At 42.6% G+C, this 14,567-nt stretch overlaps 1 protein-coding gene across 1 annotated transcript in view; it reads right to left on the reverse strand.

Moving 5' to 3' along the window:
- Positions 1-455: 455 nt before the first annotated feature.
- The window catches only part of sptlc3 (serine palmitoyltransferase, long chain base subunit 3), a 28,409-nt gene continuing 14,297 nt past the window's right edge, over positions 456-14,567 (reverse strand). Inside the window, exons 6-12 of the mRNA XM_074646551.1 lie at positions 14,278-14,371; positions 10,595-10,700; positions 9,081-9,300; positions 6,053-6,179; positions 3,560-3,695; positions 1,694-1,823; positions 456-1,606 (exon numbers count right to left, since the gene is read on the reverse strand). Coding sequence (XP_074502652.1) covers positions 1,493-1,606; positions 1,694-1,823; positions 3,560-3,695; positions 6,053-6,179; positions 9,081-9,300; positions 10,595-10,700; positions 14,278-14,371 — 927 coding nt within the window. The 3' untranslated portion in view covers positions 456-1,492. The remainder of the gene's footprint in view (positions 1,607-1,693; positions 1,824-3,559; positions 3,696-6,052; positions 6,180-9,080; positions 9,301-10,594; positions 10,701-14,277; positions 14,372-14,567) is intronic.

The raw sequence follows: 14,567 nt of genomic DNA on the forward strand, positions 1-14,567 counted from the left end.
GGTGCTGCATACTCGGCATGCTTACCTTCACAACTCTTACGCAGTCTGTGTGTGAAAGAGAACAGCGGGTCTTTAAAACATCAACAATTAAGCTGTTAAGACTCGGTGAATATGAGCAGTCTCGCCACAGAACAAGCCATAACTCCTCTTTTATTCTGCGCGGGGGTTGTTGGGATTTAACTCAGTTGTTAAGTAATTGCTGCATGATCTATTATTTACAGGAAGGTTATCATCTGCCTTGGAGATGAAAGTGGTGTTACGCTGAGGAAAGTTTTACAAAAACAGTTCACTTTGGAACACAACAAAGGCATCTTCGTCATCTCTCGCTCAATCAGTTCAGCCTTGAGTTGTGTAAATAATTGTGTGTCAGGAAATTAACAAAGGGAAGGTTCAGGACTTTTAGACGTCTGTCATCTGGATCATTCATCTACCTTTCTAGTCATAAACACAGGAAGTTTTCATCTGCATTATTTCTGTTTTATTGGAAAAAAACATAAAAATACAAATCAGCAGATTCAACATTTTAGCAATGCAGCACCACAGGGGGGGGATTTCAAACAACAAATGCCTTTTCCATTATTTATAATTCATGTTCAGGAAGTAAATGGGGCTCCGTACATCAACTTCATAGAGACTGTGCTTCATTCTCTAATAATAACCACCACCAGTATTTTTAATAAATGTGGCTGATATTATATTATGCGTTTTTAACGTCTAAATATAGACAAGACGGATTCAAATAACAGTGTAAAAAAGCCTCTGAAAGGCCCTCTCAACTGTTATAACAATATGTGATTTGTCTCCATATAAAAAGGCTAAATGACTCAAGATATTTTACACCGTACTTGAGTTTGAGACCAATCCAGCAGCGCTTGTGCAATAATTTCAAGTGTGTATTCACATATAAATGTATTCAGCAATAAAGCATTTAAATAGTTCATATACAGTATTTTGTTAAGAAGCACAAGTACACAAATAAGTGTTCTATTAAAGATGCTAAATTCGAAATTCAGTGCATATCTATGATTGACGGATTGCCTCCACGCGGCTCCCAACATGGCAAGGGTTGAGCCGGCCGCTAACAGCTAACGGTGCTAACAGTGCAAAAACAACGGCAACAGTGCTGACAGAGATAACGGGGGGGAACCAGAGCGAGTGCAGAGCGAGCGTACAGAGATGGCAATTATAGCCAGTGGGGCACACACTGGGACTAACATGCATATGCGGCCGGACCGGCTACGTAAACAAAGCACAGAGAAACTCGGATTATAATTTACAACAATTTGTTCGCTGCTTTATTAATGCTCGGAATTTTGAATTCAGCACCTTTAAATCGCAATGTTTTCCAAACATATAAAAAGCAGCTGCTAAACATTTGCCCCCTTTTCTGCCGTGAGACATGAGTGTTACTCTGCGTTGTGTGTTTATGGGTCGGCTGTGGCATGGACACTTTCATTTTTGACACTTTGAAATGAAGGTGTCAAGGGTCATATCAGCTGCCCAGCTCAAAGTCTGTCTCCTCATGGAGGTCAGGACAAGAGGAATATTTCAGCCGTGAGAACTTGAGACAGAGATCGTCTCCCACCTCGTTCAGATTGTGCAGCACCTGAGGACAAAAGGAAACGTCTCAGAACATGTGTGTATATGTTTGAGCCTCAGAGAGGAATTTCATGTTGGTAAATGTGTGTTTTACCTGGTTCAGCATGGCTCTGGTGTGCGCTGCAGACAGACAGAAGCGAGCTCGGGCCTCTGTAATCGGCGTGGCTGGAAAGCCGACTACCACTACGCCAATTTTCCTCGCCAGCATTTCTCGAGCAAAAGCACTGTTCAAAAAAAGAAACAACTATCAGTTTTTATATATGCTAGTACACAAATGACTGTAGAGACTAAAAGTAAATCACACCTAAAGTGATTGTTTTCATTTCCTATTTCCAATGCTAAACATATAGGGTTGTTTCTTCTGTTTATGTCTTTTCAGAATTACAAACCTTCACGACAACACGCAACCTCTCACCAACAACAGAACCTATAAACACAACTTAGCCTACAAAGTGCAGTTGACTAGAGAATCGAATCAGGGCAAAAATGGACATCAATAGTCGTCTACCGAATACAAAACTCATTTCTCACATTTTTAAGGTTTTGAAGTCTCCAAAATGCACAGAGACCCCACAAGCCACCTCATAATGTGGGAGCATTCATCATGATCATCTGAATCCTTAATTATTTAGTTGGGATTTGTGGTATCGATAAATTAAAAAGAACACATAGCTAACAATTTTAGGGGCTACAATCAGCATATCTCTGATGGCTTTTACTTTTATGAGTCCAAGCCGTGAATACTTCTTCATCTTGTGGCAAAGTTTGGAGAATTCAAACCGTAAAATGTGCTCCACGAAAATGGTTTAAGTGAATATGACACCGCAAACTTTGACAGTTTTAGTATATTTCAGATGATTGTTGATGTGTGTGGAGACAGTGCTCCATACAGATGCTGATGCAGAACCTCAATCTAACACCAACATCTTTAAGATCTATTATATGTCGTTAGGAAGGTGGCGATCCAAAAAGGGTAACAAGCAAATGGCCACAAGTAGATCTGATATAGAGTAGAATAGCTACAGATCATAGACTGTATATCATAAGTAGTGGACGTAGTCACCGTGACGCCACCCATTGGTTTGTGGACTGCCGTTTTTAATGCCTCATACCCTGCTTTATGGTCTATTTGACTCTAAATGGGACCATAATTTACTAAATGAACATCATGCTGTATTGAAGAAGACTTGAAACTAGCGATTGAGACCATAAAATAAATCAAGTGAGAAGTAGGCTCATTTTCTCATAGACTTCTGTACAATCAGACTTCTTTTTGCAACCAGAGGAGTCGCCCCCTGCTGGCTATTAGAAAGAATGCAAGTTTAAGGCACTTCAGCATTGGCTTCACTTCTCAGATCCTGGAGTTTCCGACTGCTTCTACAGATACATTACTTTTTCATAACAATTGTTATGAAATGCACTTCAGCGTTGTTACAAGACAAAAATTCTCAAAAGCTTGAAAACTCCAAAAAATTATTAAAAAAAAAATAGATTAAGTGAAATTAAACTTTTTTTTCTCCAATCATCATTACTGGCCATGAAAACTGAGCAATGAAAAACCAGAAGCTACCGATTATGGCAATTACTGGGTGGGCTTGACCTTTTCATGGATATTAATGGTGACTGGCATTGAAGGACACTTTATACTCAATTGATTATACCTGAGTGGCTCAAACAATCCTGGGTTATACCTAATCAATACCTGATGTTGCCTCTTAAGTGGTTACAGAAACCCAGTCTTCACAGACACAGTCCACACTGCTGATTCATGGAAACTCTAGTGTGTAATATGGCAGCAGTCCAAATCACTTAGAGATGATACTGACCTGAAATTGCTTGTGAAATCAAGGGATAGTGACGTTGATATTTATTGTTTCAAATTTAGTCTATGCGCAATGAACATCCCGATATTTTTACTCTCTAAAAGAGGCATTGTATGTGAGAGTTTAAGAGTACTTACACCACTTTGCCTGGCATGTAGAGCAGGATTGGAACCACAGGTGAGTCATCATTACCGTAGATGATGAAGCCCATCTCCTTCAGTCTGGCCCTGAAGTACCTCGTGTTCTCTGCCAGTTGGTGGATTCGTCTAATGCCTGCAATTAAAACAAGGATACCATCAGATACACATGAGTAAAACACTCCTGTCCCCTGCAGGGAGGGACATCACCTGTCAGTAGTAGCTAATGTAGTGTGAGATCTCTGTGGTGCCATCTCATTCTGAGTCCTGCACCTCCATCTGGGCCATTCCAGCCTCCACTATGAACTCGCTCATGATTACAACGCAGCTGCGGGCGGCAGCAGATGGTTCAGTTTTGTCCGTCTGACGGCATGGTATACGCTCTCGCACGTTGCCAAAATGAGGGTTTGCAAATTGGATACGATGGATTTCGCACAAAATGAGTGACTGCGGACTGCCGCTGGAGCGCAGCCACGACTGAAACGGAATACAAATAACGCTTAAGTATCACATGTATTGCAGATAAATGTATTAGAAAACAAATCAAAGACAGCAGAGGCGGCCCTGCCCTGCTAACCCCCTGTGTTTCCAAATGATGTGAATCACTGGGGAGCCTGGTGCTTCGTGGCTGAAGCAGGGTTTGGCATGGCTCAGCCTTGGAACACAGCTCTGTTTCCCTCTGATTACCTGGGAACAGATTGGCAGTTCTTTTATGGGGATGTGAGAGAGCACTTTACATCCCCTTATCTCAGCAGAGAGAAAGAGAGAGAGAGCGAGGAAAAAAAACATAACATTCAGGCATCTGCCAAGCCCAGGCCTCATTTTGTAAATCGTTCCTCTCTGCTGAGATAGAGGGCACGGAGGTCAAAAACCTGCTGCCAGACTCAGAAATCATATGAGTAGGTGAGAATGTGTGGATGTTGCTGTCTGTCAGGGCTTTTTCCCTGTTTCAGAGTTTGCTTTAAAGTGCGAAATTCAACATTGAGGAGAAAGATGAGGGGGGCGGAAGACGACTGAGAGAAAGAGGAATAAAAACGTATCAGGCGTGTATGCAGTGTGACGTTTCTTGTCACAGTGGGCTTTTATAGTGTCGTGACTACGGCTGTAGAAGAAATCCATTTGTACCAACCATGTCATACTAGCTTGTCGCGAAGGAGGCTAAATAACACTCAAAAACGTACGCTAAATTTTGGCGAGTAAAACCTGGCAGGGCCATTTTCAAAGGGGTCCCTTGACCTCTGACCTCAAGAATGTGTGAATGAAAATGGGTTCTATGGGTACCCACGAGTCTATGATGATCACATGCAGTTTGGAGCAAGTCACAGTCGAGTCAGCACACTGACACACTCACAGCTGTTTGCCATGTTATGATTTCAGCATATCTTTTATGCTAAATGCAGTACCTGTGAGGGTTTCTGGGCAATATTTGTCATTGTTTTGTGTTGTTAATTGATTTCCAATAATAAATATATACATACATTGGCATAAAGCAAGTATTTGCCCACTCCCATGTTGATAAGAGTATTAAATACTTGACAAATCTCCCTTTGGAAAATGTACCATTAATTTGCGATTAACTATGGACAATCATGCGGTTAATCACGATTTCAATATTTTAATTGATCGACAGCCCTAGTTGTGACGGATGTTTTGAGCCTGTTTGCCGTGTTCCTTGCCCTCTATGAGACAGGTCAAGACTCATTTTTCCACAAAAGCTATTTCGCTGGGCTACGTCAGATGCAAAGCATGTCTGGTTCAGAGCCAGATGAGAAAGTTACTCATCTCTACATGAAACGGCAATACATGTCAACTATACGACCCCAGCCTTTGGTCCTTGGTGTGATAAACCCATCACATGCACCCCACGACAGACATGGTGAGTATTTTTGCCTTGTGGTGCACACTTTAAATCCTGTAGATCTGTGTAAAGTGTATAACTATCTACCATACTACCTCCACCACTACATGCATTAACTCTATTCCCACTAATGCTCCTTGTATTACAGCTACCACCAGAACTACAACTACAATAACTCAAGAAGAATTGCTCTGGCAGTGCTACAACTGGTCTGGTAATGACTACTTCCCTGCCCCGATGTCTGATGCCATTAAAGCAGAAACTTCTCAGAGGTACAGTGTTCCTCACAACACACACATGAGAATGATTTCCTCCACGTTAGGGTCACGTGTGCTCCGGGACTGCACGCCCCCCCCTCTTTCTACCACTACAGACCCCTGTAATTGCTACCACGTTTTCTGACCAAGCAGCTGTTTGTCTTTCCCTCCTTATGTTAACATTGGTACTGTCCTCTGGATTTGGTTTGCTATTGTTTCCATAAAACATTATAGTAAAGGTGTAAAACCTTTTATAAGCCAGTCAGACATAATATTTGTCCGAGTAAAGAACATCAGGTTTGACGAGCATGTGGGTAATAAGACTGAAATTGAGGGTGACGTTCAACGGAAGGAGACGCAATGAGCTCAGACTCTCACCTTCTGTGCTCTCGTCTTTTCCCATGATGCACTTCATGGCACGTATGATCTGCTCGGTGACGGGAGGGGACATAGCCGAGGCGTATACTGCGCTGTGGGAATGACTGCGCAGGTAGTCCACCAGCTCCTGCAACACAGGACACAGTATGTTTACAATACATTTAGAGAAAATCTGATAAGGATTCACAGAAATAAAGTGTTCAGATCTTCTATGAAGCAGAAGTGCAGCCCTGCACTTTTATTTCAGCGCCACTAGAGCGAGCTCATGTGTAGTCAACAACTGAGAATCAATTAAAATACCTCAAGTCATTTCTCTGTCATTAAGACTATCTTGGCGTTGACTGTAAAGTAGCTCTGGACCGTTTCCTGCTCTCTAATCTGAGGTAGCCAGCGCACTAATTTGAGAAAGAACGAATGCTGAAATGAGCCAGAATGAGGACTGCCATGCTCATTATTCCTAAATGTCAGCAGGAGATTAATTCTGCAAGTGGTTGTCAAGAGAAGAGCAGGGTTTCAGGAAAACTGATTCGGTCATGGGTCCCTAGGGCATGTATGTGTAAGTGGTCTGAGGTTGGGAGCGGGGCCTGGAGCTGTGATGGGCTGCTGCTCAGTGGCTGCTCGGTGGCCAGCGGCTGCGGGGTGATGACACGTAGCCGGAGATGCTGTCTGGCCACCATTTCCACTCAACGCCATCTGTCCCCACTGGGTGGAGGCTGCGGCTTCCTCACACACACACACACACACACACACACACACACGAGGGGAGGGGATTTTAGAGGAAATGCTCCAACGTAGGATAAGAACCCTGAAACAACCTGACATCTGTTTTCGTTTACGGCGAGGGATTTTCACCGCTTAAGGGCCCCGCAGGATTTCGCTGCGACCAAGATAAACCAGTTAAGAGAACATGTCCGAAATCCATCTCACGTCTGCGGCGTGGAGTGACAGCTCAGAGTGTTTCCTCAGCCACAAGGTGGCCGCAAAACTGATGTGGTGATACATGTCCACAATGCCACAGTAGCAGGAGCGGTGCCAGAACAGCATACACACACACACTTCAACGGATGTATTTAATAAACCTAATCTCACAGGTTTAGAGTAAAGGGTTAATGACTAAAAGCCTCCTTCTTGCAAGGTTGAAGTGAATTAGAAGGAGCTTGGAGTGTATTTATTGGGGTATTTATTTTTGGTGCTCTCATAAAATAGCTATAACATGACTGTTTTCCAGAACACATCTGCAGAGTCTTTTGTCCATCAACCAGAATCCACTTAATGTAGGATTTAGGGGATTTCACCACAACAACAAATACGTAAAATCTAAAGGCTTTCTCTCTCTTTTCCTGCCTGATCCTTTCAGGACTTTACTACAGCCAGCTGTCAAACCAGGCAGAGTGTTCTTACTTCAAACATTATCATGCTTGTTAAAAGTCATCCTGTTAAATCTGGAGCGCAGTTCCGACGCCTGCCACAAGAAGGGGCTGGCCCTCTGCCAGCTTTACCTTCTTATTATGGCAGAGAGCGGGGCCGAGCCAACATCAGGCAGGAAGGGTCCCTCTCTGAATACCTAATTCAAGCAACATGGCCGTTTCCTCTGTTGCTTTCTAATCAACTGCCACAAAACCAGTGCGGTTATGTACTAAAGTGTACTTTTTAATGGAGTAAAACGGAATTACAAAGGCCCCGAGTCACAGCCTGGGGAACATTTGTTGGACACATGAGAGCTACGACAGAGGTGGGGTGTGATGGAGTGAGTATGGTCGAGTCCCACACATCTTTTAAACAGACCTGGGTACAATAATATTTGAATTGTATGATGTGTTTTAACCTGCGTCGGAGCCAAATGGGTTAATGCTGTTACTGTGCACAGACAACGGCTGCCAAGTTGTTTAAACAATGTCAGGAAAGTATCAGAAAGTCAGCTCAGTTTCTGGATTTTCTAAAAATGGCATTTTACTTAAGGCTGTTGGAATTGCTTCAGTGTGATTAATCCCACCTACGCACATATATTTTGAAATGTATCTTGACCCCTTTGCATAGCAACCAGACTAGTTTCTGCCTGACTGGAGAATCAGCAGATGTATAGATATCACTGCAAACAGTGTTGATGAATATATAACTATCGTAGCTTATTTTTGTCTTATATTTCATGTTAAATGTGTCTTTTTATATTGCCTTGTGTTTCTCGTATATATTGTTTCATGTAAAGCACTAAACTGCCTTGTTGAAATGTGCCAAACAAATAACTTTGTCCTTCCATTGCTTCTCTCGCCTCATGTTTTCATTCACTCTATACCGCCAGCTATCTAAGTGTTCTGAGTAGGCTGACTTTTATAATAAATGTGTGTAAGAAAATTCAGTATAGAATGAAATCCTGTGAACAAAAATACTCTGGTATATAATGGTTTAAAAAAAATCAAAAGGAACTTACATTCATAATGAGAAAACTGTGATATAAATATATGAATATTGACTACAAACGATAAAATGAAAGCAGAGACAGCCCGTTCTCATTCCCAGGGCGTCAAATACCGAGGTTTTGTCATGGGCGTCGGCGTTAGATACCGCCGCACAAGGGACCCTTTTGCGTTAGTAGGAGACGCACTGGGCTTTCCATTAACTACTATTAACTACATCCGCAGCAACAGTAAACGCTCAGAGAAAGTGCTGTAGTGATGTATTATAAAGAGCGTGGATGGGCCCAACAAACTCAAGGCTTTCACCCAGGAGGCCGCTGTTCCCGTACTTAAGTTTCACTTTCACGTTACAATCAGCTGATCGTTCGTAACGTCAAGCCACATTTCCACTGTACAAATATAGTAATTTCATTTCCAAACATGATGTTTTTACCTAAACCTAAATTTTGTTGCCTAATCCTGAGAAGGCGTTTAATTCACAACATGAAGCGTGTGTTTACTGCAACCAAAAAATGACACCGAGGGGTCTGACGAAGCGTCAGTATGGGACGAGGTGGGATGAGAACATGTTGGCAGAGAAAGCTGAAACAGAAAATCCAAAAATCCTCAGTAACCTTATTCCCTGCGATATATCCTCCAGCAGCCCCAAAGCTCTTGGTGAAGGTGCCCATCATCACGTCCACGTCGGCAGGGTTCACATTGAACAGCTCGGTCACGCCCCTCCCTGATGGTCCCACTGCTCCGATGCTGTGAGCCTCGTCCAGGTACAGATACGCTTTATACTTCTTCTTCAGAGCGATGATCTCAGGAAGTCGCACCACTGAGCCCTCCATGCTATAATGACATAAACAAAGAATACAGTTACAACGGGAACACCAAGGGCACACACACTTCATCAATTATAAACCACACTCTTAAAGTGCTTAAAAGGGAAAGAATCTGACCCCGCCCTCACTTTATCCACTGAGGAGCATCTGTACATCTGCAAATGCATATTACATAATTTGACAACCTTCCAAGTATCTTTCTTCTGGCCTCTTTCACTTCACTCCCACCTCGCTCCCATCTCTTCCTCCCCTCTGATGCAAGCCTTTTAAGGCTACAAACAGACAGCATGAGTGAGTATATGGCAGGCGAAAATAGAGCAATCCCAGACCTGCTATCCTCGCTATGGCTGAAAACGTCTGCAGCCCAAATGACACAAGACAGGGTTTCACCCGGGCCGATGTGGACATCAAAGGCAGGGCCAGGATATAGCTAAGCATGCTTACTCTTTATCTGAGCCTTTTGATGTTACAGGGAGGCGAGAGAGGGAGCATTAGTTATTTTAGAGCCGTACAGAAAGGTTTCTTTAATGCCTGACATTAGACATTATTGCCAGAGAAAGCCAGTCTGATTACATGCAATTAAGTTGTCTCTCAAATCACCAGTATTGATGTGGAACTAATAGTTATATTGATGGCCATGTTCAAGATTTTCCTCTCCATTTGATAAGAGGATTGCCATAAAACAAGGTAAACTTCACAGCTGACTGATGGTGTAAATGTGTAGAGAAAAAAGTAACATGTTTTTGTTAAGAAAGGCTGAATGTAGGGCGCGATTGAGGGGTAAAAAGAGGGAAGAAAGGAGAAAAGAAAAATGGCCGTGATAAACAGTTGGAGCTGGGGGTGCAGCCAAGTCAATCTCCGTGGCTCCATTTGGCCTTGATTTGGAGCTAATGAGCAGATGGAGAGGGTCACTAAGACTCAGGATAGCTCACTGCCGGGAGAGACACACGATACCTTTCTCCTCTCTCTAGTAATGAAACGCTACCCGACCATAGAAACACACACACAGATATACACACTGTCTATTATTCAAGAGTAGTGAGGGAAGCGATTGAAAAAGAGACCATTACAGGGACTGCTAAACACAGGTTGAAAGTTAAAGCTCTCCTCAGGTTGCAATTTAAGATTTCTACCTGAGTCTGGCTGTGCAAAAGTCTGCTAAAGACCACCTGGAAGCCTGTACTTACAAAGATTGATGCATTAGCTCGACTGACCCAAGATATGCATCTGTGAGAGAGCGACTACACTAGTGTGTGTGTGTGTTTGTTTGTGTGTGTGTGTGTTGTATGATGACGGCTGACCTATAGATGCCTTCCACCATGATGAGGATCTTCTTCCAGGGCCTGTGGGTCCGTGGCTGCCCTGAGCAAATGGCCTCTCTTAGCATCTTCTCCAGACTGTGCATGTCTGACAGACACACACACACACACACACACGCACACACGCACACACACGCACACACGCACACACGCACACACAAGAGTGAGAGAGAAAAAATGTGAAAAAACAGGCAAGAACTCAACAATCTGAGGGTGCTTTCACGCCTAACCTGTTTGGTTTGGTTAAAACAAAGTCTGTTTGCCCGGTTAGTGCGGTTCATCTGGGCTGGTTTGAAAGATGTTAATCAAACCCTGGTGCGGATCAAACAACCAAGATCGTTTGAAAAGCTAGATTGTTTGTGGTATGAAAGCAAACAAACCAACCACAGGATATTATGATAGCAGATATGTGATTTTAGCATGATTTAAAAATCTAAACTACTAATAAATCCATCTGCTGATGGTGAAATCTGTTCAGGAAGTGAGCTTATAATTGATCTGTATAAAGCCATGATGCCTACATAACCTATTTATGCAAATAACCACGTATCCACGTCAGTGCGGGTATTTTCCCTGATTAATAGGTCTAAAGTTGTTAAAACTACTGGGCTTGTATCTGACTCTGTGTACTTTGTCATTTCATTAAGTCCATTAAAAAGTGTGTGACAGCTTAGTATAAGCCCTGAATCATTACTGTACAAGACGCCTTGTATGTGTCTGTGCACTCCTTAGCGTTCCTACTCGTTCCCATCCCATCTCTTGACATACTAACGCTTTGTCAGACCCTTGGCGTCACTTTTTGGTCGACAAAACCACTTACTTAGGTTTAGGAAAAAACAGCATGGTTGGGCTTAACATTATTACGTTTGTAAAGTGAAACGGGACACGAGCCATAAGCTGATTGTAACGTGAAACTTAATGCACGGGACACGAACAGCGGTCTCCTGGATGAAAGCCTTGTGTTGTAGGACCCATCCACCTCCCCCTCGCACTCGCCCTGTGTGTCTCTTTTGCTCTTTAAACTACGTCAGCACAGCACTTTCCTTGTGCGTTTACTGTTGCCGCAGATGCGTTTACATTGTAGTTAACGGAAAGCCCGGTGTGTTGCATACTGGCGCTCAAGGGTTGCCTTGTGCGGCGGAATCAAACACTGACGACCGTCGGTATTTGATGCCCTGGGAACAGGCTGGGCATTCGCACCAGTCATCTGGGAGCGCGCAAAGGGACTTTTGCACAGTTCTGTCTCGCCCTTAAGGTCATTATTCATAACATGCAGTCTATTTGCAGTCTAATAATGCTTATAATCCGTTATTTCTTTGTGAGCACTTTGTGACGCCAAAGAACATAAATATACACATTAGAAGCATTAAAGTGCTGCATAAACTTCTGTCAGTCACCAGAATTTGATTTCCCCACGTGGTTTCCTGATGATGCAGGATGACAATCACCAACTAGTTACGAGTCAGTCTGTATAACTTCATGTTTACACCAATTGGTTCATTTGTAAAAAGTCAGTGTGAACAGGAACCGGACCAGAACCAAAATACAACAATGTATAATTTTTTCCTCTTGATCCAGACCAAAATGAACAAAACTATAGGTGTGAAAGCATCCCTAAATCTAAATTCAAACCTCATTAAGGGGGAAAAAAACAAAAAACTTAACACAATAATGTTTGCAAGTGTAGTTTAGGCTTGTACTATGACATCACATACAACTTTATATGTACAAAACAGATCTAGTAAATAGAGTGTAGCAATGATCAGATCATAGCTGGCTACCAACTGAAAGCAAACAACAGTAAGTAGAGTAATAACTTCCACAGGGCAGGGCAGTTCACAGAGTACACATGGCACTACTTTATCTGCCAGAAACACCTTCCACAAACTCTGCAGTCTGATGCTAATGAACACCTGCAATGTCTGCATCAGGGAGGATTACTAACTGAGATAAATATGGGTTTGGCCAAAGGTCTCTTCAGTGCAGTCTGTATGGCTGCTTAGAATTAGGATTGAAATTTTGGCTTCAGCAAAATAACTTCCCAGTGGCATTTAGAGTAACGGGTAATGGTAACACTATTTATGATCCTCCGCTGCAAACCAGCAGATGGCAGTATTGAATAGCTGTGGTTTAGAAATCAGCATTACTCAAAATATGACCGCAATCCAACCATCTTAAGCTGTCATAGCTAATTATCTGTCATAGATGATCGATAACGCTCCCTCAGCACAAAAAACAGGAGGCAGCAGATGCTCTTCTGATAAAAAAAATAAATAAAAAATCACTTCCTGAAGCTCAACATAGCAGAGTACACCTAATGTTGTCAATATCAACATTCAGGAAACCATGCAGTGAAAGAGAAATCCACAGTGGTTTGCTGTGTGCAAAGACAAGAATGAGGAAAAGATTATTTCACAGTTAAGCACTGATTTGAGATAAGCCCCGGCCTGATATGAGACGCTGTATCGCTGTCATGAGGGGGATGGTGCTGGAAGTCTTTGCTTCTACACAAGAAACATGCATACAGTTGTGGTGGATACCAACAGAAATGTTATTATCTCATATTTGCACTAACCCTCGGGGTGCAAAAATGCTACTAGCTCAATAAACATAGCCTTTAACCTTCAATTAAATACATAAGTATTTGAATGAATGCCATCCTTCAACATGAGCGTGCTTTGTCTATGACAATTTGAAGTATTTCCGAAATACACGCCTCACAATGCTAGACCGGACAAACCAGTTCATCCACCCTCTGGTTTGAAATTCCATCCTCCCATGTGAAACACACACCACTGAAACATTTCAAATGCCACAAATAAGGGATAGACATTTTAAACAGAGATCGCACCAGTAAATATTATGTTTTTTACTTATCTGTTGATGTGGCTGAGCTAATTGGTGAAACCCTCTAAGTAAATATTGGCCTTGTGCTAATAAAAGAGTGTCTGGTGCTGGAAGTATAAAGGCAGGGAGGGGTCAGCCGCTCAGGTGCCTGAGGGCTCTTTGCCTTTAGACAGGCCTCTGGGATCTGCTTGGAGGACCCATAACTGACTCTGCTTGTACCTGTCAGGACACATTTGCAGCCAGAGGACCGGCTCATTTGTCCTGTCTCCTGGAAGAGCAGCGGATGTTTCCAATGCAAGCACGATGAATGCTCACGCTTAACAATTCTCCCTTTATCATCTATTGACATTGTGTAATTTGATAATATAATAGAGAGCATTTCGTTTAAGTGAGGTGACATTTTCATATATAAATAAACTTGTGTTTTGCTGCTCTGCTGGATGAAACACAGTCGTGACTGTAAACTGAACCCATTTCATTAAAGCTTTTACATTTGCTGCTCTAAACTCAGAATGTTAAGTAGGTCTTTCCTAAGGCGAATCCTGTACCGCACAGAAAGTAATGTGCTTCTCACAGCAGCAACAGTTTGGAACGAATAGAAGGAAAACTAGATAATATGAGCAGTGGTGGCTGCACAAACAGAACTTCATCAACAGATAATCTATGGCAAGGAGCATTGAATGTTAAGCACCAAAGATGTTGGCAGACCGAAACACATTCTTTTTCATTGGTTAAAGCTTAAATAAAGCTGTATATCGTGTTGTTGTAAAGTAGAAGCACTGTAACTTATGCTCAAACAAAAGAGTTGCTGGACTCACTGTTGTGTTTGAACACCCGGATGGTCGCTCCTGACAGTCTGGCTCCTAAGATGAGAGATGTGTGATTCAGCTCATCGCTCAGTATCAAACCACCCTGGAAATCAACAGAGAGAAAAGATTATATTCAAATTTCCCTAAGAAAGCTGAATCACATGTTCTTGCATCCTTGAAGTCAAACCTGTCTTACAAACACAACAGTAATCCTGTATATCAACTCTGTCACATACCTAGGCTTTGTCAGACCCCTCAGCGTCACCCTTCAGTAAACACGTGCTTAACAAGCCCTTTGT

Source organism: Sebastes fasciatus, chromosome 9 (genome assembly GCF_043250625.1).
Source record: "Sebastes fasciatus isolate fSebFas1 chromosome 9, fSebFas1.pri, whole genome shotgun sequence".
Classification (NCBI taxonomy): domain Eukaryota; kingdom Metazoa; phylum Chordata; class Actinopteri; order Perciformes; family Sebastidae; genus Sebastes; species Sebastes fasciatus.